Here is a 26,301-nt window from a genome sequence, read left to right as displayed (position 1 = left end):
AATTCAGTTACCACCTTCGGCAGGAAAGCAGGATTCGTCCGTAGGACTACCTTATCCTTGTGAAAGACCAAGAAGGGATGCTCCACCGACAAGGCCTGGAGCTCACTCACCCGCCTTGCTGACGTAACGGTGACCAAAAAGGGCACTTTCCAGGATAGGTACTTGAGGTCCACTGTGGCCATGGGTTCAAAGGGCTTATGGCACAACGCCGTGAGGACTACGTTTAGATCCCATGGCAGGTGCAGAGTAAGAACTGGAGGCTAGAGGCGTGTCAAGCCTGCAAAATGCCTCTTAACCACTGGATTACACAAAGAGTAATAACATTGGTCTGTAGAAAGATGAGCAGAGACCGCTGAAAGGTAAGTCCTGCATGACAGAACTGTAACGCTCACCTGACTCCCACGGAGGCGCTGGCCTGGTTCGCGCTGCGGTGACCTCTTCTAAGGTGATGCGCAGGGTTCGGAAGACGGACTGGACCGGGCCCCCAAATCTGGCTTGTCTGGCTCGCAGAAGTATCCTTCTGTAGGCGAAAATAGGGGATTAACTGTCTGCGGGGTAATGCAATCGGCCTCCCACTTTCCCCTCTCACCCTCCTCGAAACCCTTCTGTGATTCCTCGTAGCGTCTCACCTTAGGGTCTGGAAGGATGAGCTCTGCATCCTGCTTCTGATGCAGGGGCGCGTTGGTATCCAGTTACTTCACTGGATTTTTGGATTGGTGAGAACCAAACTTGCTTGGCTTCCAGGTAAGTTTTTTGATAAGAGGTTCCCCTTGTGTCCATGCATTAATGTACTAATGCTAGTGTCTTTTTCCCCACAGGGGCCGGGGTACGGAATGCCGGGGAACAGGCACCGACCCGAGATGAGAGGGGAAATCCTTGTAGAAATCAGGTAAGTCTTTAATGAGCGTTTTTTGGTAATGTCTTTTCATTCGCTCATTAACGCTGATGTCTCTTTTTCCCCTTAGGGGCCGGGGTCCGGAAATGCCAGGATGCGGCGCAGACCCGAAATGAAGAGGGAATGAATCAACAGGTGAGTCTTAACATGGAGATTTAGATTTCCTTATTCCCTTCTCTCTCTCACCTTTTGTTCTGGTCTTTTTCTCCCTAGGCGCTGGGGCGTGACTGCGAATCCGGATGATCGCTGCTGAACATGGAGGCGCCCTGTAAAGGTGAGTGGAATGCGGCGCTGCAGCGATCGACGCGATGAGCTTTTAAATAAAAGTCTTCCTTTTCAGGATTGTCGGCGAGATGTCTCCGGGATGCGGCTTTAGCAGTTAAGGACTTTTCCTTCTTCTGTTCTCTTCTCTTCCTTTGCAGGTGATCCAGGATGCTGGCAGGCGTGGCAGAAGTCAGGATGCAGGAGCAGACACAGTGAGCGTCCAGCTGCTAGATGCAGAACAACGCGAAGCACGTGTGGGGTTTAAATAGCCTTGGAAGAAGTTCCAGGTATGTCTCCTTCCCCGACCACGCCCGGATGGTAAATTAGTCCCACAGGGAAAGTAGTTCCTTTCAGGCCTCAAGGAGGCTGGGATCCTGCAGCATGGTCTGCATCAGGTAAGTGCACCCAAGCACTCCCATAATGAGCCTGGGCCTATGGCGCCAGGACACTGTCCAAAGGGCCCCTATATGGGGTTGCTGGGTCCTTCCTTGGGGACTGGATGTCCGCTTTCGGGGACGCAGGGCTTGAACCGGTTCCCTGGGAGCGGGCATCATGACAATATCCCTCTATCCCTCAGGATAGAGAGGATAAAGTTGATGCTTGGGCCCATAAAGTTTTCACTTCAGGCAGCATGGCCCTTAAATCGACAAATGTCACCTGTACCCTGGCCAGGTTTACCCATACCCTGTGGGACTGTATTTCGGCGGCGGCTGATCATATTCCAGAAGGAGAGGAAAGGGAAGGCTTCCTGAATATAGTCAAAGACGGGAAGGAGGCAATGGGGGAATGTCTCCAGTCTGGACTGGATACTGCTAATAGTATCAGCAGATCCATGGCTGCAAGCATTGTGCTACGTAGATTTGTGTGTTTGAGGAAGTCTGGGTTTGCACCAGACGTGCAAGCCAGACTCCTCAACATGCCCTTTGATGGCTCAAGGCTGTTTGGCAGTAAGGCTGATGAAAGCCTAGAAAAACTTCAGACCTCGAAAGCAGCAGCTAAATCGCTTGGTGCCTCTATGCGCCAGCCTCAAAAACCCTATTCCGGCTCATCTTCCTGGAGAGGTCGTTCTTTTCGTTACTACTCCTCATTTGGTAGAAGAAGAGGATAGGCTTCTCAAAGAGGCAAAAGAAATTTCCTTCGTGGTGCACGAGGAAGAGGTGCAAAATCAGCCTCAGGAGCGGCATCTTTACCCTCAGCCACTCCTGCAGCCGCCTCCAAATCCCTCTGAGACCTTGTTGCACAAAACACCAGTGGGAGGCAGGATCTCTCAGCATCTGAAGGAATGGTGGGGCATTACCTCAGATGCTTGGGCACTGGAAACAGTAGCTCAAGGTTACTGTCTCCCCTTCCAAAAAAGGCCTCAGAATCATCCACCGGGAGCCAACTCCGTAAAAATTCCAGACCCGCTCCTGCTGCAGGAGATTTTAACCCTGCTAGAGAAAGGTGCCATAGAACAGGTACCTGTAGCGGAGAGGAACAGGCGTTGGTATTCACCATATTTTCCCATCCCAAAAAAGGACAGAGGATTGAGACCCATCTTGGACTTAAGAAACTTGAACAAGTTCCTCAGGAAGGACAAGTTCAAGATGGTGACCCTTTCTCAGATCCTTCAGGCTCTCCAACTCCAAGACTCGTTGTGGTATCATTAGACCTTCAGGATGCTTACTTTCATGTGCCAATCCATCCAAAGCAGCACAGAGTGCCTGAGGTTGCGATTGGCAACTCTCATTATCAGTTTCGAGCTCTGCCATTCGGGTTGACCTCCGCCCCGAGAGTTTTCACCAAACTGTTGGCAGTTGTGGCAGCGAGTCTCAGGAGAGGGGGTATTCACATCTACCCCTAACTGGACGATTGGTTGATCAGAGCAAGTTCTCCAAAGCAAGCTCAGGGACATCTTTCGATCACCTGCTACTTCCTCCACAAATTGGGCTTCTCCCTCAATTTCAAGAAGTCCCATATGATAACATCCCAAAAGCTCAGAGCAGTCTTGGATACTTCCTCGGGAAAAGCCTCGCCCCTCCGAGGTGAGAGCTCTCCACATTCTGCAGATGGTAACAAAGTTCCAGAATGCCCAACATCTACCGGCCTTCGATTTTCTCAGGTTGCTCGGCCTCATGGCATCCTGCATTTACCTAGTAACAGAGGCCAGGTTGAGAATGAGATCCCTTCAATGGGCACTCAGAACTCGGTGGTTGTAATGCTCACCTGGCTCCCACGGAGGCGCTGACCTGGTCTGGAATTGCTGTGACCTCTTCAAGCGTGATGCGCAGGAATCGAAACACCGACTGAACTGGACCCCCAAATCTGGCTTGTCTGGCCCGTAGAAAAATCTTTCTGTAGGTGGAGAAAGGGGATTAACTGACTGCAGAGTATTGTTATTGCTTCCCACCTCCCCTTTGCTCTTCTCTGACCACCTCCGAAATCCCCAATCAAGGCTCACCTTAATGTTTGAATGGATGAGCTCTCCATCCTTCTTCTGGTGCAGGGGCGCGTATTTGACCAGTTACTTCACTGGTTTCGGAAGGCGAAATGCCGTAAGTATGCAGTTTAAAAAGTTCCAGAGTAGAGTCTTCTCTTTGTTTGCTTTTCTTAACCTGTGATCTGTCCTTATTTTCAGGTGCAGAGTGGAAGTGAAGCTTCGAGGGATATTGCCGGAGATAAACTCAGGTGAGTTTATGATAAAATGATCCCTTTAAATGTCTTTGAATCCCTCTAGTAATGTCTTTCTTTTTTCCCCTTAGGGGCCGGGGTGCGGTACCAGGTCAAGAAGTGGCGCCGACCCGAAATGAGGAGTGGTTCCGTCAAATATGGCCAGGGTAAGTCTTGTGACGGAAAATCAGGCTTTCCTCATTTGTTCCTCCTGCTCACCTTTTGTCTCTTCTTCTCCCCTGCAGGTGCAGAGATGTGGCGGAATGCCCAGAAGGTCGCGGTGGATAGTGAAGAGCCCACGAGGCAGGTGACTGATGCGCGGCGCTGCAACAAGTAGCGCAATGCTTTTAAAGAATGTCTATCTTCAGGATCGCTGGCGTGATGGTTCCAGACACAGGTAGGAAGTTAGATTAAGTTCTTGGTTTTCACCTTTTCTCTTCCCTTCCTTTCTTTCAGGTATCCCAAGATCGAGGCGGGCGTGGCTGGAGGCAAGATGCAGGAGCAGGCACGGTGAGCGTTCAGCTGCTAGATGCAGAGCAACGCGAAGCACGTGTGGCAGTCCGGGCGTGGTTTAAATAGCCTTGGAAGAAGTTCCAAGTAAGTATTCTTCCACGGTCCCCACCCAAGTAAAATAGTTCCTTTGATAAAATAGTCCCTCCTAAGCCTCATTTGGCTTGAGGCTTCATGCAGCATGGTCTGCGTCAGGTAAGTGCACCAAACACCCTCTTTTATGAGCCTGGCGCCTATGGCGCCAGGACAAAGTCCAAAGAGCCCCTATTAGGGGCCGCTGGGCTTTTACCCGAGGGCATGATGCATGCTCCCGGGGGTGCTGGGCCTGTCCTGGTGCTCCGGGGGTAGGCATCATGACAGTGGTCCCAGTTCTCAGGGAATATGTCGGATCGTCTGCAAGTCCCTTGTGCAGTTGCTCAGGATCTTCTATGGTGGGCTTGCAACGACCACATTCGCAAGGGAGAATCTTTTTGGCAACCATGGCCGGAGATAACAGTAGTGACGGACGCCTCACTCACGGGGTGGGGAGCACACACCAACGATCTGACAATAAGCAGTCGTTGGTCTCCATCAGAGTCCAAACTACACATCAACCTTTTGGAGCTGCGGGCAATCAGACTAGCGCTGAAGGCCTTTCTGCCCTCTGTACAGGGAAAGAATGTCCTGATAATGACGGACAACACAGTGGCCATGTACTACTTCAACAAAAGAGGTGTAGGGTCACTACCACTGTGCAGAGAGGCAATGCAGCTCTGGTTCTGGGCAATACGAGAAGGAATCTCTATCGGCAGTTCACCTAGCTGGAGAGAAGAACGCGGCGGCAGACGCTCTGAGCAGGCAGAGCACAGTCTCTCACGTGGGAGCTAGCTCAGGAAGTCCTTCAAGAGATCTTCGCCCTTTGGGGAAACCCTCAAGTGGATCTGTTTGCCACCGTAATCAATTGGAAGTGCGAGCAGTACTGCTCAAGGGAATTTCCTCAAAGAGGAGCTCTGGGAGATGCATTCGTAGTGGAGTGGAATTTTCCACTACTGTACGCGTTTCACCCAGTCCCCGTGATTCCTCAAGTAATAAGGAGGTTGAGAAAGTTCAGGAAAACCATGATTCGAATTGCCCCGGATTGGGCCAGGAGGACGTGGTACCCAGACCTTCTAGACATGTCCATCTGCCCTCCAATACATCTTCCAAAAAGAGAGGATCGTCTCTCGCAGGAGGAAGGTCGGGTTCTCCATCCAAAGGTCAAGACACTCGACCTTCACACATGGTTTCTGAGAGGTTGAGGTACAAGGATTGGGATCTTCCAGATGACGTAATGGAAGGCTTGCTTTCGGCCAGAAGGCCAGCAACAAAATCTTTGTACCGATGTCGCTGGAACAGGTTTAGTAACTGGTGCAGAGATAAGGATGTGGACCCTTTTCAATGTGGCACTCCAATAGTGCTCTCTTCTATTACATCTAGCCAATCTGGGGCTCCAGATAGGAACAATAAAAGGATACCTTGCTGCGCTGTCCATTTTCAAGCGCACCTCGGAAGACGTTTCATATTTCAAAATGCCATTAATCATTCAATTCTTAAAAGGGCTTACTAACGTATACCCTCCAGTACCTTCATGTCCCAACTTAGGATTTAAATTTAGTACTAGAATTTTTGACTTGCATACCTTTTGAGCCTCTGCACTCCTGTCGATTGAGGCTTCTAACATTAAAAACTGTCCTTCTTGTGGCCCTGTCATCAGCCCGCAGTGTTAGTGAACTTCAGGCTCTCATGCAAACCACCATATACTATTGTTTTATAAGGATAAGGTAGTCCTTAAAGTTAAACCTTCCTTTTTACCAAACGTAGTTTAGGACTTACGTTTGTCACAAAAAATATTACCAACATTTTATCCTCCTCCTCATTTGTGCAAGGAAGAGGAGAGACTGCATAGACTAGATCCCAAGAGGGCTCTTAGTTTTTACTTCGAAGGGATTGTGTCCTCCGACGTATTCTTCATCTTAGATATCTCCTTCCAGCTCTGCTGGCCTCGGAAAAAATTTTCTCTAGAGGGCGCTGCGCGTCGACGTCCTCCGAGTCGATGTCCCTCGACAGCCGCCACGTCGACGTCATCCTGTCTATAAAGGCCGCGCACAGCGTCCGTTGCTCAGTTCCGTTTTTCCGCGCTTACTCAGTGCCTCGATATACCGTTGCTCAGTTTTGTTAGGTTAAACCTATTTACCTCGAGTTATTCGATCCGTACTCCATGGCTTCTTCGGAACCGACAACTCCTCGATCCGGCTTAAAAAATGCCGAGATTGTGGGAAAAAGATGTCGCTGACTGACCCTCACAGAGTTTGTCTGTGGTGTTTGGGAGCTGAACACCATTGTTCGGAGTGCGAGGACTGTATGTCCATGACAGCTAAGGCCCTGAAGGAGAGTAGGGGGAAGCTGGAGAAAGGTAAGACTTTTAAAGCTTCTTCTTCGTCGACGAAGTCGAGACATTCGTCTCCTCGTCACCATTCGCGCTCCAGGTCTCGGAGTGGGTCCCATCACTCCTCGAGATCGAAGCACTCGAAGAGGAGACGTCGAAGATCCCCTTCTCAGTCTTCCTCTGTTTCGCCAAAGAGAATCCCTTGCCCCACGAAACATAGTTCCCGGGCTGAATGGGAGGAATTCCGCAAAAATATGATGAGCGTCTTCGAGAAAGCGGCCTCGACCCCCTCGAAGACTGCCGAGAGCGATGCTCTGGTCGAAAGACCCGAAGGTCAAAAACGCCGCGAGTCGCAGTACCCGGCGAAGGAAACCTCTCGAGCGCATCTCGAACCCTCGAGTAGGACTATGACCTCCAAACCTTCCTCGAAGGTTCCGTCGACGAAGGTTCCGTCGACGCCGAGGTCTGTGTCTTCGACGCCGTTGTCGAAGGGACCTTCGACACACGGGTCTGTCGACAGGACGCCAGCTTCGACACCGGCGTCGATGCCAAGAAAAGTCATGGTTACGACACACCCAGTGACTATCCCCAGGTCCTCTGACGATGGCTTCGAGATTATCGAGCAGAATCCCAATTCTGTCGAGGTTATCGAGGCCTCCGCCTTTGTTTTCGACGCCACGCTCGAAGCCTTCGGCGTCGACGACATCGACGTTTTCGAGGCCGATTATGACAAGTTCGGCACCCTCTGCCTTGGAAATGGGGTTTACACCCTTTATGAGTTCAGAACAATTGAGAACTATGTCCTCAATTATGGAAGAGGGTGAATTGTCTGAACAGGAAGACACATTTGAGTTGCAGGGACCTGTAACCCCAATTAGAGAGGAATTTTCCTCTGAAGAACGCAGGTTAAAGGATCTTCATGATTCCTTACATGAGGCAAGTGGGTTAGACACTTCCCCTGAGGTGGAGTTTGCTAGGCCAGACCCGGGGGAGCATGCTGAAACCCCCTATAGAGCCTTAATGGCCAGGATCACAGAGTTTACGGGGTGATCTGCACCTTCACAATCTTGCCAACAAGATGACCTCACGGATATTCTTGACAAAGGCCCACAGGAGGATCCTGTGGTGCCTTTTCATAAAGCTCTTCAGTTGATGATTATGACGAACTTGGAAACCCCAGATGTCGTCCCGGCAGTAAATAAAAAACTGTCTACAAAATACAGGGTATCCTCTACAGACCCGGAGTTTTTGTCAAAACACCCATCCCCAGAAAGTCTGGTGGTACAGGCAGCATCTTCTACCGATGTCAAGACGGCTTATCCTACCGTCCCACAGGACAGGGACGATAAAAAATATGATGCTATCGCATGTAGCATGGCGTTAAAATCTGTTAATGCTACTTGCACCCTTGCTAGATTCAGCCATACACTTTGGGAGTGTGCTTGTACAGCGGCTGACTGCATCCCAGAGGGAGAAGAAAGGGAGGCGTTCCTGAATATCATACAGGACGCTAAAGACGCCATGTGCGAATCTCTCCAGACGGGCATTGATTCGGCTGACCGTATCAGCAGAGCAATGGCGGCAAGTACAACAACCAGGAGATTCGCTTGGTTGAGAAAGTCTGGTTTTGCCCCAGATGTGCAATCCAGGCTCTTCATCATGCCATTTGATGGTTCTTCTTTGTTCGGGAAAAAGGCGGATGACAGTTTAGAGAAACTGCAAACTTCAAAAGCAGCAGCAAAATCCCTAGGCGCTGCAATCCGTCAGACACCTTTTTGTCCCACAGGAACCTCTGTGAGGGGCAAGTCCTTTCGCTTCTACTCCGCATTCGGAAGAGGTAGAGGACGACCGGCTCAAAGGGGACAAAGAAGAACTACCCGAGGTGGACGGGGTAGATATTCAAAAGCCGCAGCAACAGCAGGTGCCTCTTTACCATCGGCATCTGCATCAGCCGCCCCAAAACCACTCTGAGGACTTCCCTCACAGGACACCTGTAGGAGGCAGGTTGACTCAACATCTGGCGGTATGGCAGGCTATCACGTCAGATGCTTGGGCATTGGAAACAGTTGCCCAAGGTTACTGCCTGCCTTTCCTACGCATACCTCAGTCATCCACCGGGGATCAGCTCTCAGAAAGCTCCAGATTCGCTCCTCTTGCAGGAAATTTTGGACCTGCTAGACAAAGGTGCCATAGAACCAGTACCTGTAGTGGAGAGGAACAAGGGCTGGTACTCCCCTTACTTTCTCATTCCAAAGAAAGACGGAGGACTGAGACCCATCTTGGACTTGCGAGAATTGAACAAATTCCTCAGGAAAGACAAATTCAAGATGGTCACTCTTTCTCAGATCCTCCAGGCCCTTCAGTTCCAGGACTGGTTGGTATCTCTGGATCTTCAGGCACTTATTTCCATGTGCCTAGCCATCTCAAACACAAGAAATACCTGAGGTTCGCAATTGGCAACTCTCACTATCAATTTCAAGTGCTGCCATTTGGGCTGACCTCCGCCCTGAGGGTCTTCACCAAGTTAATGTTGGTAGTGGCGGCAAGTCTAAGGAGGGAAGGGATTCACGTCTACCCCTACCTGGACGATTGGTTGATCAGGGCTGTTTCTTCGGAACAAGCTCAGATCCAGCTAAATCACGTGTGCCACTCCCTTCACAAACTGGGCTTCTCCCTCAATTTAAAGAAGTCACAAATGATACCATCGCAGAGACTCCAGTTCATAGGAGCGATCCTGGACACTTCCCTGAGAAAAGCCTCGCCACCAGAGGTGAGGGCTCAAGATATTCTACAGATGGTTCCCAAGTTCCAAGATGCCCAACGTCTCCCAGCCTTCGACTTTTTGAGGTTGCTAGGGCTCATGGCATCCTGCATTTTCCTAGTGCCAGAGGCTCGCCTGAGAATGAGATCCCTCCAGTGGGCACTGAGGACTCAGTGGTCACAATTCTCAGGGAAAATGACAGATGATCTTCAGGTTCCCGACAGGGTGGCTCGAGACCTTCAGTGGTGGGCCTGTCAGGAGAACATTCTGAAAGGAGAACATTTTTGGCAACCCTGGCCGGAGATAACAGTAGTCACGGATGCCTCACTCACAGGGTGGGGAGCCCACGCCAACGACTTGACCATCAGCGGTCGTTGGTCTCCATCGGAGTCCAGACTACATATCAACCTGTTAGAGCTGAGAGCCATCAGACTTGCGCTGAAGGCGTTCCTTCCAACTGTACAAGGGAAAAACGTCCTGATAATGACGGACAACACGGTGGCCATGCATTACCTCAACAAAAGAGGAGGCATAGGATCACTACCCCTGTGCAGAGAGGCGATGCAGCTCTGGTTTTGGGCAATCCAAGAAGGAATCTCTCTATCGGCAGTTCACCTAGCCGGAGAGAAGAACTTGACAGCGGACGCTCTGAGCAGGCAGAGCAGTCTCCCACGAGTGGGAGCTAGCTCAGGAAGTCCTTCAAGAGATCTTCGCCCTTTGGGGAACCCCTCAGGTGGATCTGTTCGCCACCAGCCTCAGCAGGAAATGCGATCTGTTCTGCTCAAGGGAATTTCCCCCGAGAGGAGCTCTGGGAGACGCGTTCATAGTGGACTGGGAGTTTCCGCTTCTGTACTCGTTCCCACCGGTCCCTGTCATTCCTCAAATGATCAGGCGGTTGAGAAGATTCCGGAGAACCATGATCCTAATTGCCCCGGATTGGGCCAGGAGAACGTGGTACCCGGACCTTCTAGACTTGTCCATCTGCCCTCCAATTCGACTTCCACTCAGGGAATCTACTCTCACAGAAGGGAGGTCAGGTTCTCCATCCAGACATCAAAACCCTCAACCTTCACGCTTGGCTTCTGAAAGGCTGAGGTACAAGGATTGGGACCTCCCTGATGATGATATGGAGGTGTTTCTTTCGGCAAGGAGGCCAGCAACAAAGTCTTTATACTGCTGCCGTTGGAACAGATTTTGCAGCTGGTGTAGAGAACAGAATATCGACCCTTTTTCATGTGGTACACCAATGGTTTTGTCCTTCCTACTATATTTGGCGAATTCAGGCCTTCAAGTTGGCACCATTAAGGGCTATCTCGCAGCACTATCCATCTTTAAGCGCACTGCGGAAGAACCATCCTATTTCAAGTTACCCTTGGTAATACAGTTTCTAAAGGGGTTAACCAATGTTTATCCCCCAAGACCATTCCAAGTTCCCCTATGGGATTTAAACTTAGTCCTAACTTTCCTGATGGGCACACCTTTCGAACCACTCCATTCTTGTTCGTTAAGATTCCTTACCCTTAAAACTGTTTTATTAATAGCACTTGCATCTGCTAGAAGGGTGAGCGAATTACAAGCTCTTTCTTGTAAACCCCCTCACACAATCTTTCACAAAGACAAAGTTGTCCTGCAAGTGAAGCCTAATTTCCTCCCAAAGGTGGTTTCTGAATTCCATATCACTCAGAAGATTACCCTACCATCTTTCTATCCTCCTCCTCCTCATCCGGGGAAAGAGGAAGAGAGGTTACACAGGCTAGACCCTAGAAGGGCTTTAAGTTTTTACATCGGTAGACTAGCCAGGATAAGACAGGCAGACCAGCTGTTTGTAGGTTACACAGGTCACAAGCAAGCTGGGGTTACCAGTAACTAAGCAGACCATTTCCAGATGGATCATTCTAGCCATTCTGGAATGTTATAAACTGGCAGGGAAAGAGCCCCCTCAAAACCTTAGGGCTCATTCGACCAGAGGTATTGCAGCTTCATCGGCCCTCAAAAGAGGTGTGCCGGTTAAAGACATCTGTGCGGCCGCTACATGGTCGTCTGTCCATACCTTTACACGATTTTACAACTTGGATTCCTCCTCCAGTCAAGAGACTAGGTTTGGAAGGGCTGTACTGCATTCTATTAATCAATAGAAGACAGCGTGAAGTCAGTACTCCCTCCTCCAATAATAGAATACTGCTATGGGAGCATATCTAAGATGAGGAATACGTCGGAGGACACAATCCCTTCGAAGAACAAGTTACTTCTTACCTTGTAACGTTCTTTCGACGGGATGTTCCTCCGGCGTATTCCTCATCGACCCTCCCATCCATCCCCGCAGTTCTACTTCCCTTGTTGTTGCAGCTTACGCTCCTTCAGGGTGATTAGTCTAGTCTAGAAAGAATTATTGTGGGCTACAAATCGGAACTGAGCAACGGACGCTGCGCGCGGCCTTTATAGGCAGGATGCCGTCGACATCGATACGGCGGCTGTCGAGGGACATCGACTCGGAGGACGTCGACGCGCAGCGCCCTCTAGAGAAGTTTTTCTGAGGCCAGCAGAGCTGGAAGGAGATATCTAAGATGAGGAATACGTCGGAGGAACATCCCGTCGAAAGAACGTTACAAGGTAAGAAGTAACTTGTTCATCTCAAGGATGTCTAAATTAGGACAAGATGACCTACTGTTTGTGGGTTATACTGGTCATAAACTGGGCTTATCAGTAACAAAACAGACCATATCCCGCTGGATCATTTTGGCCGTATTTGAATGCTACAGATTGGCTGGAAAAGACCCACCAGATGGACTTCGAGCCCATTCTACAAGGGGAATGGCTACTTCTGCGGCTCTAAAGAGGGGAGTCCTGGCAGCAGATATTTGTTCAGATGCAACTTGGAAAACAATGCATACTTTCATCAAGCGTTACTGCTTGGATACTGCCTCCTCCAATGAGGGGTTATTTGCCAGGGCAGTTCTACATTCTGTCTATGAAAACTGTCATTCGTACTCCCACCTCCAAAATCGCCACTGCTATGGGAGTCTATCATGAGATGAGGAATACGTGGGAGGACGCAATCCATTCGAAGAACAAGTTACTTACCAACTGTAACGTTCTTTTGACTGGATGTTCCTCCCATGTATTCCTCATCGGCCCTCCCATCCTACCCCACAGTACAGTTTACGTTTTCTTACACTTTCCTCTCACGAAGAGGGTATCAGTCATGGGGCACGCCTGGGTGTTCCTCCTATATGTTCATCGAAAAAACAGAACTGAAGCAACGGGCGCGGCTCGAGCTATTTATATCATCGGTGATGTCGACTGAGTACGGAGTCCGTCGAGGGACAATCGACGCTACGACCTCGAGCACAGCGCCCTCTGTCAAGAATTTTTTTTCCGAAGCAGCGAAGCTGGAGATAACGACTTATCATAAGATGAGGAATATGTGGGAGGAACATCCAGTCGAAAGAAAGTTACAGTTGGTAAGTAACTTGTTGTTCTGCCCATGAAGCTAATTCTAAAAGTAGGACCCCAGTGTATATTGGCTGGTGCATCGAGGATTGCCATTTGCCTGTCATTTTTGTGGGTCCGATCTAGATCTTTTTTTTTAAATAGGAACTATAATTCTCCAGCATTGGCTCTTTAATGGATTCACATGCTGTGAATATTTCCCAGTCGTCAGGCTGGGAAACCTTGGTAACTCTTACTTAGCGTTTTCCTATGGAAAAGTTTGACACTTTAGTGTCATATCAACGTCCTTTTTGGGTGCTTTAGGCTACACCAATAGGACGCCCGGTATAAATAGACCCGCCCCCGTGGCTCCCCTTGAGATTTCAACCGTCTCAACTGTTGGATCACCTTTTATTTCTTTGTTTTTGCACGTGTTTGGTTCGTGGGCTAGGATGTCATTGGTAGCCCAGAGGAAGTCTTTTTCAGCCTTGTGCTACTTGAGGCATGAAGGTGTACAAAGAGGTGGTCAGTCAAAACCTCTTTTTTTAATTATATATTTTTTTTGGGGTCCGGAAATAAAAAATATGGGTAAAACAAAAAAAGGGGGGTTGAGGGGAACCCTCTATTTCGAATAAAAAATGTCATTAAAATATTACTTTTTCAAAAAAAAATTTTCGAGATTTTGACATTCGACCTTTTCACTATGAACCGTACAAAGACGATGGTCATATGGACTGTCTTAACTGTCTCTACCCCATCACTCGGCGGATGCCTGCGAGATATGTCGGGTTTTTGCAGAAGACCTTGAAGGACCGTAATCGGCGACTCGTATGTTGGCTTAATGAGGGAATGTACCCGGCTTCGCAGGTGGGTTCGGCCCAGGGGAGCCAGTCTTCAGGAAGAGCAGAGAAATCCACAGAGCGGCGTCGGCAGAACCCCCTGCTAAGAAGCATCTGGCAGCATTGCCTGTGTCGGAGGTGGGGAAAGGTAGCAAGTCTTCGGCTAGGCCGCATCATTCGAAGGCGAGTGGCTCCTCGTTGTCCAGGCATGGTCGGCCGGACAAGTCCAAAGGGTCTGGTGGTAGGCCAGAGAAGTCTTCTGTGTCGGAGACAGTCCTGGCAAAACCAAAGGAGTCTTTGTCAAAGCACTCATCGTCCAGGGACCATCACAAGTCTTCGTCCAGCCGGGAGTCTTTGAAGCACTTGTCCGGTTCTTCCAAAATATCAGGGTCTCTGGTGAAATCGAAGCAGGGGGACGTGGTTGACGATGAGCTTGTCGACGGTTCTGTCGTCGACGGTAGTGCTGCTATCGACGATCCTGTCATCGACAGTGGGGTCGTCGGCGCTGTCCACGACTCTACCGGACAGTGGTCCGCTGCTGCTGTCATAGATGGAATTGGAAGGGTTGTTGTCGACGGGTGGGGCGTGGCAGTCTGCCGCCTTTGAGTCCATCCTTCCTGAGAACATTTTGCAGCAAGATCAGCTACATTTTTTGTTTCTTCGGGAATGGAGGAAGAACAGGAGCCAGTGTTTTACCCGTCGGCTCTGGATCTGCAGAGTGTGAGGCCGTCAAGTGGGGTGGGATCTGGGCCACCCCTTTAACTGTTGGTTAACTCGCAATCTTTTCTGTCGTTGCAAGTGCTAGCTACGCTTCAGTCCTTGTTGGGGCAACTGGATGCGAAGTTGCTGCCTCCAAGTCCGGTGGTGCCGGCGGTCGAGGGGGGTGCCTGATGAGGCACCTAGGAAGTCTCCGCCAGCACGGTTGCCATTGCCGGTGGTGTTGGGCTGTCCATGGTCTCCTCCTGAAGAAGACGAGCTACCCGAGTTGGACCCTGAGAATGTTCTGTGGGACACCTTGTCTACTGTGTCGTCGCAGACGAGGAATGACACGTGGGACAAGGACCTGGACGTGGAACAGCCCCGTAGTCCGGCACAGCCATCGCCTCTAGAGATGATATTGGGGCATTCCATGCCTTGATGTCGCAAGCGTGTCTGGAGTTTGGACTGGTGCCTGAAGAGGAACGTAAGGACTGCTTCCTCTTCAACCGTATGGGCAAGCAGAGAAAGGCTGTCTTCTCTGTGCTGATGTTCGACCACATGTGGCAGGAGGGCCTGAACACGGTGCACCACCCGTTTTTCGAGACGGCCGTGAAAGGTCGCCTTGAAAAGAAGTTTAAGGCTCCTGAGTCTCACCCCCCGAGTCCATGGTATCGGCGGCGGCCAGTCATAAGGCCCAGAGCCAACATAAATGCGTTAGGCCTCCGGACAGTGAGGCCAGGAAGCGGGACGCCTTTGGAAAGAAGGTCTTGACAGTGGGGGCTATGACTGTGAAGGCTGCAAATTCCTTGGCGATTATGGCCAGATATGAACACCGAAAGGAAGCAATGCTGGTTTGGGTGGGGGAGGAGGCCTCCAACCACAGCATCAATATTGCTGTGGACCTGGCGGGGTCTGGTTTTAAACAAATTAATAATGGGGTGGTGCTCCGATGACCGGCCTGGTTGACGTGCAGACTTTCGCCCAGAGGTCCAAATAAGGTAATCGACAGGCCATGCGAGGGCGAACACTTGTTCGGCGAGAAAATTGAGGCCCTAAAAGGGATGAGAGGATAGGGAAACCACTAAATCATTGGGGGCCTTGCAAAGTGATCGCTATTTTCGCTCCTTCCAAGCCTTTTGTGGGGCCTCTGGGAATGCCCGGTTCGCTTCCGCCAGAGATCGAGGATACGGGCGCACCAGCTACTCGTCTCCAGGTAATCTGGGCTCAGTCCAGTCGGCTCAGAAGGGCGGGGACTTCCACGCTCAGCGAATGAAAGGTTCGCAGTCCTCTGCGACGAAGGGACGGCTGACAAAAGCTCAACAATGACTGCCATATGGACAATCTGCTGGTGGGCAGGGTTGCCATCCATGTCGACGAGTGGCGGAAGATCACATCACATCACTGGGTGCGGGACACAGTGTGTCTTGGCCACTCGGCGTTCAGGCATCCTCCGGTCCCGGTGCTGTAGCCACATCTTCCAATCCTGCAGCAGGATGTGGTTCTCGTGCCAGAGAAAGGGGCGATAGAACCAGTTCCGGTTGCGGAACGGGGCAGGGGGTTTACACCTGATACTTCATCATAAAGAAGCCCAACGGCAAGTAGAGGCCTATTCTAGATCTTGGGGGTTGAACAGGAGTCTGCAATGCCTGGAGGGGTCGTGGCTTCATGGCTACGTGAAGGGACGTGCTCTCGGGGAGCTCCTGGAGATCAGTCATTGATCCTGCAGATTAAGCTGATTTCAGGAAGAGAAAGCATGCCGGCTTCACATATAAATAAGGTCTGGAGCGGGAGTTGCTCGACACGTGTTGGTGATCGGTGCAGAGCTGGAGTGACTGTGGGCGTCGGAAAGTAGCTCTCGAGATCAGGGGACGGACAAAATGGCCGACCGGGAACAAAGGGTCACAAACTGACCGCGAGCGAGGCCCCGGCCATGAATGCAGGCTGGCGCGAACTGACTGAGCCAGCCAGAACTTTGTGGGAAATAAAGCTCCCGGCCTGGGAGCAGCGCAAGGACTTAGCTGGCAAGAGCCTGCTGGAGCAGACGAAATGCATCAGGCTGCAACAGGAGAGGAGCCGGGGAGCGCCTGCGCATCCCGACTACCACATATGTAAGAAGGTCAGAGCGGTTCGCCCCGAGCGTTCGGACGCTGGGCACTGCGAAAGAGGCGGCCAACTGCGCCTCGGCGCGCATTGCATGTGAACCGCGGAGCGCCCGACGGAGAGGGGGCCCGTGAGGAGTTTGGTCCCGCGAGCTGGGCGAACTGAGGGGTTCAAGCCCCAGCAATGGTGTACCGGGCGGGTCTGCCCCCCCGGCGAGTGAATGATCTGCGAGAGCTGCAGCCGATGCACCATGAGTAAGGTGCATGGAGGCTAAGAGGGCCCCCGTGCGCTGAGGCTCCGCTGAGCGGCGGTGGCGCTCCGGGGGTTATTCCCAGTGGATCGGCGGCGCACACAGCCCTGGAGTGAGCCGGGGAGTTCGGGCCCCCGACAAAGCCAGCTGCAGCACACGAGCAGCGGTGTGATCACGCACAGGGAAGAGGACAGACGGAATTGTCATAGCCGGTAGATGAAGCAGGGTCGCACTGAAGCTGGTGCCGTTTATTAGAGCTGAAGTTCCCACACAACTACCAACAAAGAGAATATACAATAGGCTGCATGAGTGGGCCCTGACACTAGTTGGAAAGAACAAAGGCAGCCCACCCTGAAACTCTTGTTGAAGCCTGTGCACATGCTGGAAGCAATTGGTTCTGGCTTGAGTGGCACAGAGTGGCAAAGCCAAACTGAAGGCCAGATTGCAGAGAGGCCCTGTAAGGTCCGGGAGTAGTGGAGTGTGGAATTGACAAAAGCGCCCAACTACTGGTGATCAGGGAGGACACGGCGGGGGCCAGCGGAATGATAGAGTATGTGCAAGTACATGGGAGGACACAGCCCATTCTGGCAGCGCAGTGGACAGAAGGGGGGCACCCTTAACGCGACTAGAGCGAGCCCCAAACATCAGAAATAGCCCGACGCCACGTGGACCCTCGAGCGAAAAGCGGCCCTGAGGGCCCACACCCAGCTGACACGGCACAATGTCCAACAAAATTGAGACCAAAGAACAAGCAGCCCACACTGGAGGCATATGCCAAAACACCTCCAGGGGCAGAAGGGGCCAGAAGCAAGGACAAAAATACTGCTGTGACGGAGGAGCCTCTGGGCACAATCCAGGAGGTGCTGGCTGCTATTGCGGACCTGAAGGTTGCCTGGGAGACTAAGCTAGGCTTGGCCATGAACAAACTAAAAGTGGCGCTGGACCTTAAGGTCCGAGCGGTCCATGAAGATGTCACCATACTAAGACAAGATGTGAGATCGCTTGCGGAGCGCACTGGACACCTTGAAAAAGAGATGGCCACAAACACGGCGGAATGCGCAGCACACAGATCGGAACTCCATGCCCTTGTACAGCGAGTGGGCAACCTTGAGAGCAGAGCGGAGGAGGCAGAAGGACGCGCCAGACGCAACAATATCCGCATCGTTGGAGTACCGGAAGAAATGGAAGGGCCCAACCCAACGGAATACGTGGAAACCATGTTCCTGCAGGAAATGACCGGAGGGGGACTGACCCAGGGGTTTGCTGTTGAAAGAGCGCACAGGGCTTTGACAAGGATGACGCTCCCGGGAGCCCCCTCCCAGGCCAATGATTGCAAAAATCCTAAACTATCGGGAAAGAATACTTGAATTCGTAGTGCGGTGATCTGGGGTGGGGATTTTAATTGTGTATTGAACCCCAGGGAGGATGGATCGGATGGAAAGATTGATAGACCCATCCCAGCGGCTAAGGCACTGCAGACATTGCTAGATGACTTTGGTCTGGTAGACGTGTGGAGAACAAGACCCTCCCAGGAAAGGCAGTACTCGCACTACTCCGCCCCGCAGCAGTTGCATACGAGGCTGGACTATGTCTTTACTACGTCGGAAGTAAAAACTGAGATTACTCAGGCGGAATATAAAGCAAGGGTCCTCTCGGACCACTTGCCCCTTGTTCTTGGGTGGCAATATTGCCCCCCGAGGGAAAGGTTTCTGACAGGCGCCAACGGGCAGAGGCATTTGAGGATCCCGTTTTCAGGGAAGACATAAGGGAGGAGAACATAAACTATTTTGAGATAAATGCAGGTAGCGTGGACTCGGTGAGCACATTATGGGAAGCCTTCAAAGTAGTGATGCGAGGGGCAGCAATAGCAAAATCAAAGGGTCTGCAAGGTGGGATCCTGGCTGACCTACAAGAAACAGGGAACTGGAAAAGGCATTGAAGGGAGGAGGAGAAGACATGGAATTGATACTTAAACTGCAGCAGGAATGTACGGAGCAATGGGAAAGATTGTGCAACCTCGATTATAAAACATACATAGAGAGACAGCACACGGGAGGGGATAAAACAGGAAGGCTGTTGGCATGGTTATACAAGAGCGAAACTCCCAGTCCCACGATTAGAACGATAACGAGAAAAGATGGTAGTATAGCTGACACCCAAGAGGGTGTTAATCAGGAGTTTGCAAATTATCATAGGTCACTATATGGGGATGTGGAGGGAAACAGTCATGGAGAGATAACAGATATACTGGAGGACATAGGATTGCCTAAGATAAGTCTTGAGGAAAGAGTGGAGCTGGACGCACCAATTACTTTGGAAGAGTTAGTAGTGGTGAGGCAGCTACCTACTAGTAAGACTCCGGAGGCGGACGGGCTTCCAAGCGATTTTTTTTTTTTTTATAATCTACATAGAGGGGAAGTGCTCCCCCCAATGTTAGAAATGTTAAATGAAGCGTTTGTGGTGGGACAGCTGCCGGAGTCACTTAGAGAAGCAATCATAATACCGCTTCCCAAACCTAACAAGTTGGGCATAGCTGTGGCTCTTACAGACCTTTGTCGATGTTGAACCAAGACAGCAAAATATTGACGGCTGTCCTGTCTTTAGTGATCAATTGGTGAAACATTTTCTGAAGGGTTTGTATCAGACCTTTCCTCCAGTGAAGAAGTTTGCACCGTGTGGAGCCTTAATGTGGCCCTTTCGGCTTTGATGAAACCTCCTTTCGAACACATGTCGACATCTGCTTTGAAGTTCCTCTCATGGAAGGTGGCTTTTCTAGTGGCAATTACCTCGGCCAGGCGGGTGTCAGAGTTGCAAGCACTGGTCATTGACCCGCCTTACCTACGGTTTATGAAGCACAAGGTTCTCCTGGCCACTAACCCGCACTTTATCCCGAAAGTGCTGTCGGCGTTTCACAAACTGGCCTCTATTGTTTTACCCTCGTTCTTTGCTAATGCATCCATGCCAGCGGAAAGGGCCCTGCATTCTCTGGACGTTAAGAGGGCCTTAAAGTTTTATCTGAATCACACAGGACTTCAGGCCCGTCTCGCCAGCTGTTTGTGGTGTATGGATCATCCAATAAGGGGCAGGCCATCTCCAAGCAAGGACGTTCCTGCTGGGTTTCCTTTACAATTTCATTTTGATACACTACAGCTGGCAAGCCTTTGAGGGGGGGTTCCGAAGGCTCATTCTACGAGGTCCACGCGTCGTCTGCCTTGTGGTCTGGGATACCGCTGGTGGATATTTGCCAGGCAGCCTCCTGGGCGGTGCCACATACCTTCACCTTGCATTTCTGTCTGGGCCAGCAACATGTGCAGGTGGGGCGTGCGGTCCGCCAACGCCTGGTTCAATAAGGTAGGCCCTGCAGCTTCATGGTGTTTATTTACTATATCACTTGGTGTGGGGTTGGTTGTCTCAGGTATATGATGTAATACTGTTGTTGGTTTGCCTGTCTCCACCGCCACGCATTGGTTATACTGCTATGTAATCTATTCACAGCATGTGAATCCATGAGAGATCCAATGCTGGAGAAGGGAGTCGTTTCTTACCTGTAACTCCTTTTCGCCAGCATTGGTATCTTTCATGGATTCACATGTGGCCGCACCTGCAGGCAAACCTGGGTTCGGGTTCCCTCTATTTTGGCGGTTAAAATCTGAAGGGAAGCCGTGGTGGCGGGGCTTTTTATACCAGGCATCCTATTGGTGGGGCCTAAAGCACCCAAAAAGGATGTTGATAGGACACCAAAGTGTTGAAGTTTTCCCTAGGAAAACTCTTAAGTTAAAGTTACCGAGGTTTCCCAGCCTGACGGGGAAATATTCACAGCATGTGAATCCATGAAAGATGATAACCCTGGAGAAATTGAGTTACAGGTAAGAAACTACTTCCCACTTTCACACAAGCTCGGAGTTAACAGGTTAGTCTGACTAATAAACTGAAGAGCCAGGAGAAGAGCTTACCCCCCCCACCATTCAGGGTCTGCTTTTATCAGGTAATTTGAGGTGCCATCTGGGCCAGGATGCCCTTTAAAGATCTTAAGATTTTAACCAGGTTACTCAACGGTAAAGTATATTCCCAACGCTCCATAGATTGACAGTAAGTGCAGCAACCCGAGTTTTACCCAATGTGTTATTAATGTAGTCTCCCTAGCTTTCAAAAGTCACATTACAGCTGATTGGCGAAAGGCTTGTTTGAGACCTGACTAGGTGTCAAAATTGACAGTGGTCGCCATGGTGGACCGTATTAGCTAATGCCTGCCATTTCTTTCCTCTTTGATTGCAATGATGCTTTAGTCAACCCGTATACAATTTGCTTATGGCCTTTAACTGGGCCTGCTACTGCCGAGGCATCAGAAGTACGGGAAAACAGCCGAAGAGTGTGTATTTAATAAGATGAATAGTACTAACCTTTTAAAATTGTAATCAAGCAATATTACCTGAGCAGGGAGGGGTGGCATTACCGGGCCAGATAATTGCTCCTGGTAACCCCCCAATCCTCCTTGCCACCCAACCCTTGCAAGGGTATTTTTAATTTTAAGTTGAGAAACATGTTTGCTGTTTCTCAACTTTAAACGACAAATAAAGATGGCTGCCATGGATCGGGTTGAAGGGAACTACTTGGTCCCTTTCCCCTTTCCATGGCAGTAATGGGAATACTACTGTTCCTGGCGAGGGACAACAGTGCAAGTTAAGTGGGGCGAGGAGGGGCTAAATGGGTCAAAGGGGACGTGGGGGCGCAGGGGAGCACTTACCTGATTATACGGTGGGGGTAGCTCTGAGGAGGCTTGGGGTGAAGGATTAACCATGCGATGAAGCCCCCACACCCTCTGTTCTGACCCTCTGCATTGGTTGAGGGGCTGAAACTAATGTATGTTATTGTCCGCTATGAAATAAAAGTCAAAGCTGTTGTCAGATGGCATATGCTTATGTTGCCTTGTCTGTTTCATTGTGGTTTCATACATGTTAACGTCTCCTTTCTCCTCATATAGAAAGTTGCATATAAATCCAAGAGATCTATTTATGACTTGCGGACAATCGCAGAAGTGGAAGGCTCGCCAGTGAAGGCATGGAAGTGTGCAGAGTGGAAGGAGCAGATACTGGTTCCAGCATTGCCACAGTCTGTGCTGCACGGTTGCAATCTGATTCACATTGACTACTATATCCAAGTAAGTTGTTCTGGCTACTTCACTATCGATTTAGAGTAAATGGTTTTTACAAATGCAAGGCTGTTTTCTGGTTTGAAATCCTGTGCTTAGTAATTGGTTTCTAAACCAGAAAACTTTGAGCATGCCACTTTAATGTAAATTTGCTCAAATTGAATGAACATTCAGTATAACCCCTTTGCAGAATGAACCTTGTCAAACGAAAGTACATATAGTCTGCCCATGCCTTCTCAGTCACAATAGATATCTGCCAAGGTTCAGCCTGTTAGAACTTAACATTTGTAAGACTTTTAGCAGTTTTTTCAAGCAGTGGATCTTCGATATGCTAAATGGGGTGTAAACATTATGAAAAGTAACCAGGTACCTTTTACTGACGGCCAATGCATTTTAAAGTGATGACTGAGGATAATGTGCCTGATCCAGATTTTGCTACACATGTAAGAACCTTTCCATCTCTGGACACTTTTTTCATGCCATTTGGCAAGGGGTGTTGGCCCGATTTTTGTTTTTTTTATAATTTCTTTTTATTTTTAATTATTTTAAAAATGTTATTTAACATTGAAACTTGTTTGGAGGTTCTAGCAGGGGAGCACAGCTACTCATATACCCAGGAGACACCGAAGACCCGTACTACTTCTAGCGGGGAACAGCCGTGTTCTGCAACATTTTATCCGGGGTTTAGATGGTGCCCGGATAAAATGTTGTATCCTGGGATCTGGATTACTCCGAAGATCAGTGACTTGGTGAAGATGAACATGGATACGATTTGTAAGAACTTTAAAAACGATTTGGAGCATTGGGGGGTTATAAAATATTTCACTATGGGGAAAGGTTAATGCTTTAAAGATGGTATCGACCCCTAAGATCAATTATATCTGGAGTATGACCCCACTAAATATGGATGCTCATTACTGGAAGGAATTGGACAGGCTTATTCAAGGTATTCTATGGGACAAAAAACAACCTAGAATAAGTTTGTGGAAACTACAATTACCATTGGAGAAAGGTGGACTAGGAGTGCCAAACTTTAGGGCCTATCATCTTGCCTTTATTTGTGATTTTATAGTTGAATTCTTGGCACCGATGCCCGATGAATGAGTTAAGGCAGAGGCAAGTCATAATGGTCTCTTGTCACCAAGGGCTTTACTAACTACAGTATCAAGAGCAAGAAGTGTGAAAGATCTGTTGACTGAGAAACTCCTGGAAGAAATTGACTGGTTTGTTGGGTGTGGATGCATACAAAGATCCTGGTGCATCATTATGGATGAATCCCTCTTTTAATTTAGAAAACAAAGTTATTCTGGCCGCAATGGTTTTTGGGTGGTGTGAGTTGGATTGATTATCTATTTAAAGAAGGGAAATGGATGAGTGATAGAGAATTATAACATCAATTTAATATTGGAAATTTCAGATTTTCAGATTAAAGAAAATGGAAGATTGCGGTTGGTGAGCTAGATTTCCAGGCTAGGTTAAATATGGATTTTCTTAATAGAGAATCATTGGTTGGTGAGGGTGGCTTAGCTAGCCAAGTATACAGATTGTGAATGAATATAAAGGCAATGATTTGCTAAGAGATGAATGGAGTCAAAGGATTGGCTCTGATATTATAGTGGAGACATGGACAAGGATGTGTGCAAATGTCAAATTTTGTTCCTTGGGTTTGATTGAAAGAACGAGACAAATTAAGATCCTAAACAGGGTTTATTGGACCCTTGATAAATTATGGAAGAGGGGTTTGAAGGATGATCCGGAATGTTGGGCTTATGTTCATGAAACCGGTACACTGGAACACATGATGTTGGATTGCAGGAAGGTACGTGGATTTTGGAGAGAAAAATGGTGTAATTTTGGAGAAGGTCTTGAATGAAACTATTGGTTTTGATTTTGAAACATTGATATTGGGAAATGATGCTACCTTGGACTTGCTCACTCAATGCCAAAAGTGGTTATTTATAGGTGCCATGGTGTGAAAAAAAAATCGTCCTTAAGAATTGGAAATCTGACGTTACTTTGGAGGAGGTCTGGTTGAATGAAATGCTTGACCTGGCAGATGTGGAAAGATGTTTATATAAGAGACAAGGCAAGAAGGGGTTATTTATGAAGATTTGGGGTAGATTTCTAGCGTTGTATTGAATCTGACATTTGTATATTACATGATGTGAACTATATGATTGTGGGCGAGAGTTGTTTCTGTATTTTGTAATTATGTATATAGTTTTTGTAATCTTGTTGGCACTTCATGTATTGTTATATTTAAATTGAAAGTTTAAAAAAGTTTTATTTAACATCGGTGTATTCTGCTATATTTTATAATTGCCAATAAAATACATTTAAAATGACATAAACATGTTTGTTCTGGGGTTTATTTTTAGCGGTTCCATGTAATGTCGCCACAAATCTCGCCATGCAAAAATATCGCCGAAAAAGGCCGTTTCTTTGTGGCGACATTATTGCATGGAACATGCAGGGGACACCCCCATAACCCCCAAAGGTTTTTTCCTTTTTGTTTTTTTTTACATTTTTTTTTTCCTGTCCCCATATATATGGTCACCCAAATAATATCGCCACGATATTATTTACGGCGACCATATATATGGCGATATTATTACCTGATACCTTTTTAGCATGCATACAAATCACAATACTGTGACGGTTTAACATCTTTGCACCGAAACCCAGGAGAGAATTCGAAAGTTTCATAACATATATCCAGCATATCAGAGAATCTGTTCTTCTGCCGTCTATCTCTCAACTCCTTGCCCCAGTACCTTTGTCATCCTGCCAATTCTGTCTCTACCTTTTTAGGGAGTTTCAGGTCTGTAGTGTAATTCATTCAGCAGTTCGCTCCAATCCACCACCACCCCATCATCTAGGTCCAGGTCCTGGGTTTGCTGCAGAACGCTTAGCTCTGCCATCACCCACCTGTGGATCTTCCACCCATTGCACCAAGGACGGGCCCTGGGATTTCTTCCAGGCTATGGCTACCCTCCTTTTCACTAGTACCAGCATAAACTGCGCCAATAGTTTCCTTACTTTGTACCCCTTTCCACCAGGTATCGATCCTCATAGGCACGCTCTTGGACCACAGTCCAAGCTGGAATTCAGCAGCTTATTAATCTTGAACACCACCGCCTGCTAGTAGCATGCAATCACCTGGCATCCCCACAACATGTGCCAGATCCCCACTGGCACGGACCCACACCGTGGACAGTCCATATTCAGGGTATTATTCATGGCATGCGGTTTGGTTGGGGTCACGTATACCCCATGTAGGATATTAAACTGGTATTTATTTCTCAAAACTTTCACCAACCTGTTCCCACATTGTCCCCCAGTTTTCCCATTATCTGTTCCCCCATATCCCTTTCCCACTGAGTCTTAACTTTTAGCTCCTCCAGGGGAGACGGCCCCCGTATGGACTGATGGATGCAAGAAATCTTAACCCCCTCCACCCCTTTGCGTGAGCAGCTTATGCATAAATGGGTTAGTGATGGGTTCCTCCAGTATATCTAGCCACATGGCAGTCAGTCGGCTAGTAATCGACCCGTAAGTAAGAAATTGCCCTCTTGAGACCCTATACCAGGTCCTCCAATATTCAAACTGCATCAGTCCCCTCCCCGATTCCCCCACTGAACAACATCCCTTATCCACCAAGCCAGAGAACCCCGCCTGCCATATTGCTGACCATAGTCCAGAGTCCCCGCTCCATGGCAGATCAGCACTGTATAACCCTGGTAGCAGTGTTTTCCCTAAAAGCGTCTCCAGATTTCCTGTACCACTTGAGAAATATTAGTGGCCACCTTCCCTTCGATCTTGACCGATAACAGTTCAGCCCCTCTACGACAGGCCTGAAGGTCCCCCAATGAACCTGGTAGTAGTCCCCCTTTTTTCGTCCGTCCATGCCAGTACTGCTTGTAATTGCACCACCATATAGTACCATTCATAGTTTTGTAAATTGAGGCCCCCATTCCATGTGGATGTCGCAAGATCACCAGCGAGACCCTCCTCCCTGTGTTCCACAATAATTCCCCAACCTGTTCATCCAACATCTTGATACAATAGGGGATGTTGGTGAAGTAGTAGACCAGTCTTCGGAGGATGACCATTTTACACAACGCTACCCTCCCCATCAACGATATTGGTAATCTCTGCCAGAATTGGATCGAATTTCCTATTCCCGACAGTGTCCTACTCGTGTTGTGCACAAACGTGTCCTCGATATCATGGAAAATTTGGATACCCAATTATCTAAATTACTCTGCTTCCCCACCTAATCCCTGTGCCCCAATCTGGGAGAACGGTAAGGTCTCAACTGCGAAGCCCCTTTGTGGGAACAGCAAGGACTT

At 49.1% G+C, this 26,301-nt stretch overlaps 1 protein-coding gene across 1 annotated transcript in view; it reads left to right on the top strand.

Moving 5' to 3' along the window:
* The window catches only part of ARRDC1 (arrestin domain containing 1), a 568,041-nt gene that overhangs the window by 442,913 nt on the left and 98,827 nt on the right, over positions 1–26,301 (top strand). The window contains exon 6 of the mRNA XM_069609715.1: positions 21,782–21,958. Coding sequence (XP_069465816.1) covers positions 21,782–21,958 — 177 coding nt within the window. The remainder of the gene's footprint in view (positions 1–21,781; positions 21,959–26,301) is intronic.

The sequence above is a fragment of the Ambystoma mexicanum genome, chromosome 8 (assembly GCF_040938575.1).
Source record: "Ambystoma mexicanum isolate Mex_15411 chromosome 8, UKY_AmexF1_1, whole genome shotgun sequence".
Lineage (NCBI taxonomy): Eukaryota > Metazoa > Chordata > Amphibia > Caudata > Ambystomatidae > Ambystoma > Ambystoma mexicanum.
The sequence above is the reverse complement of the archived record's forward strand: the minus strand, read 5'-3'. Positions and strand labels throughout refer to the sequence as shown.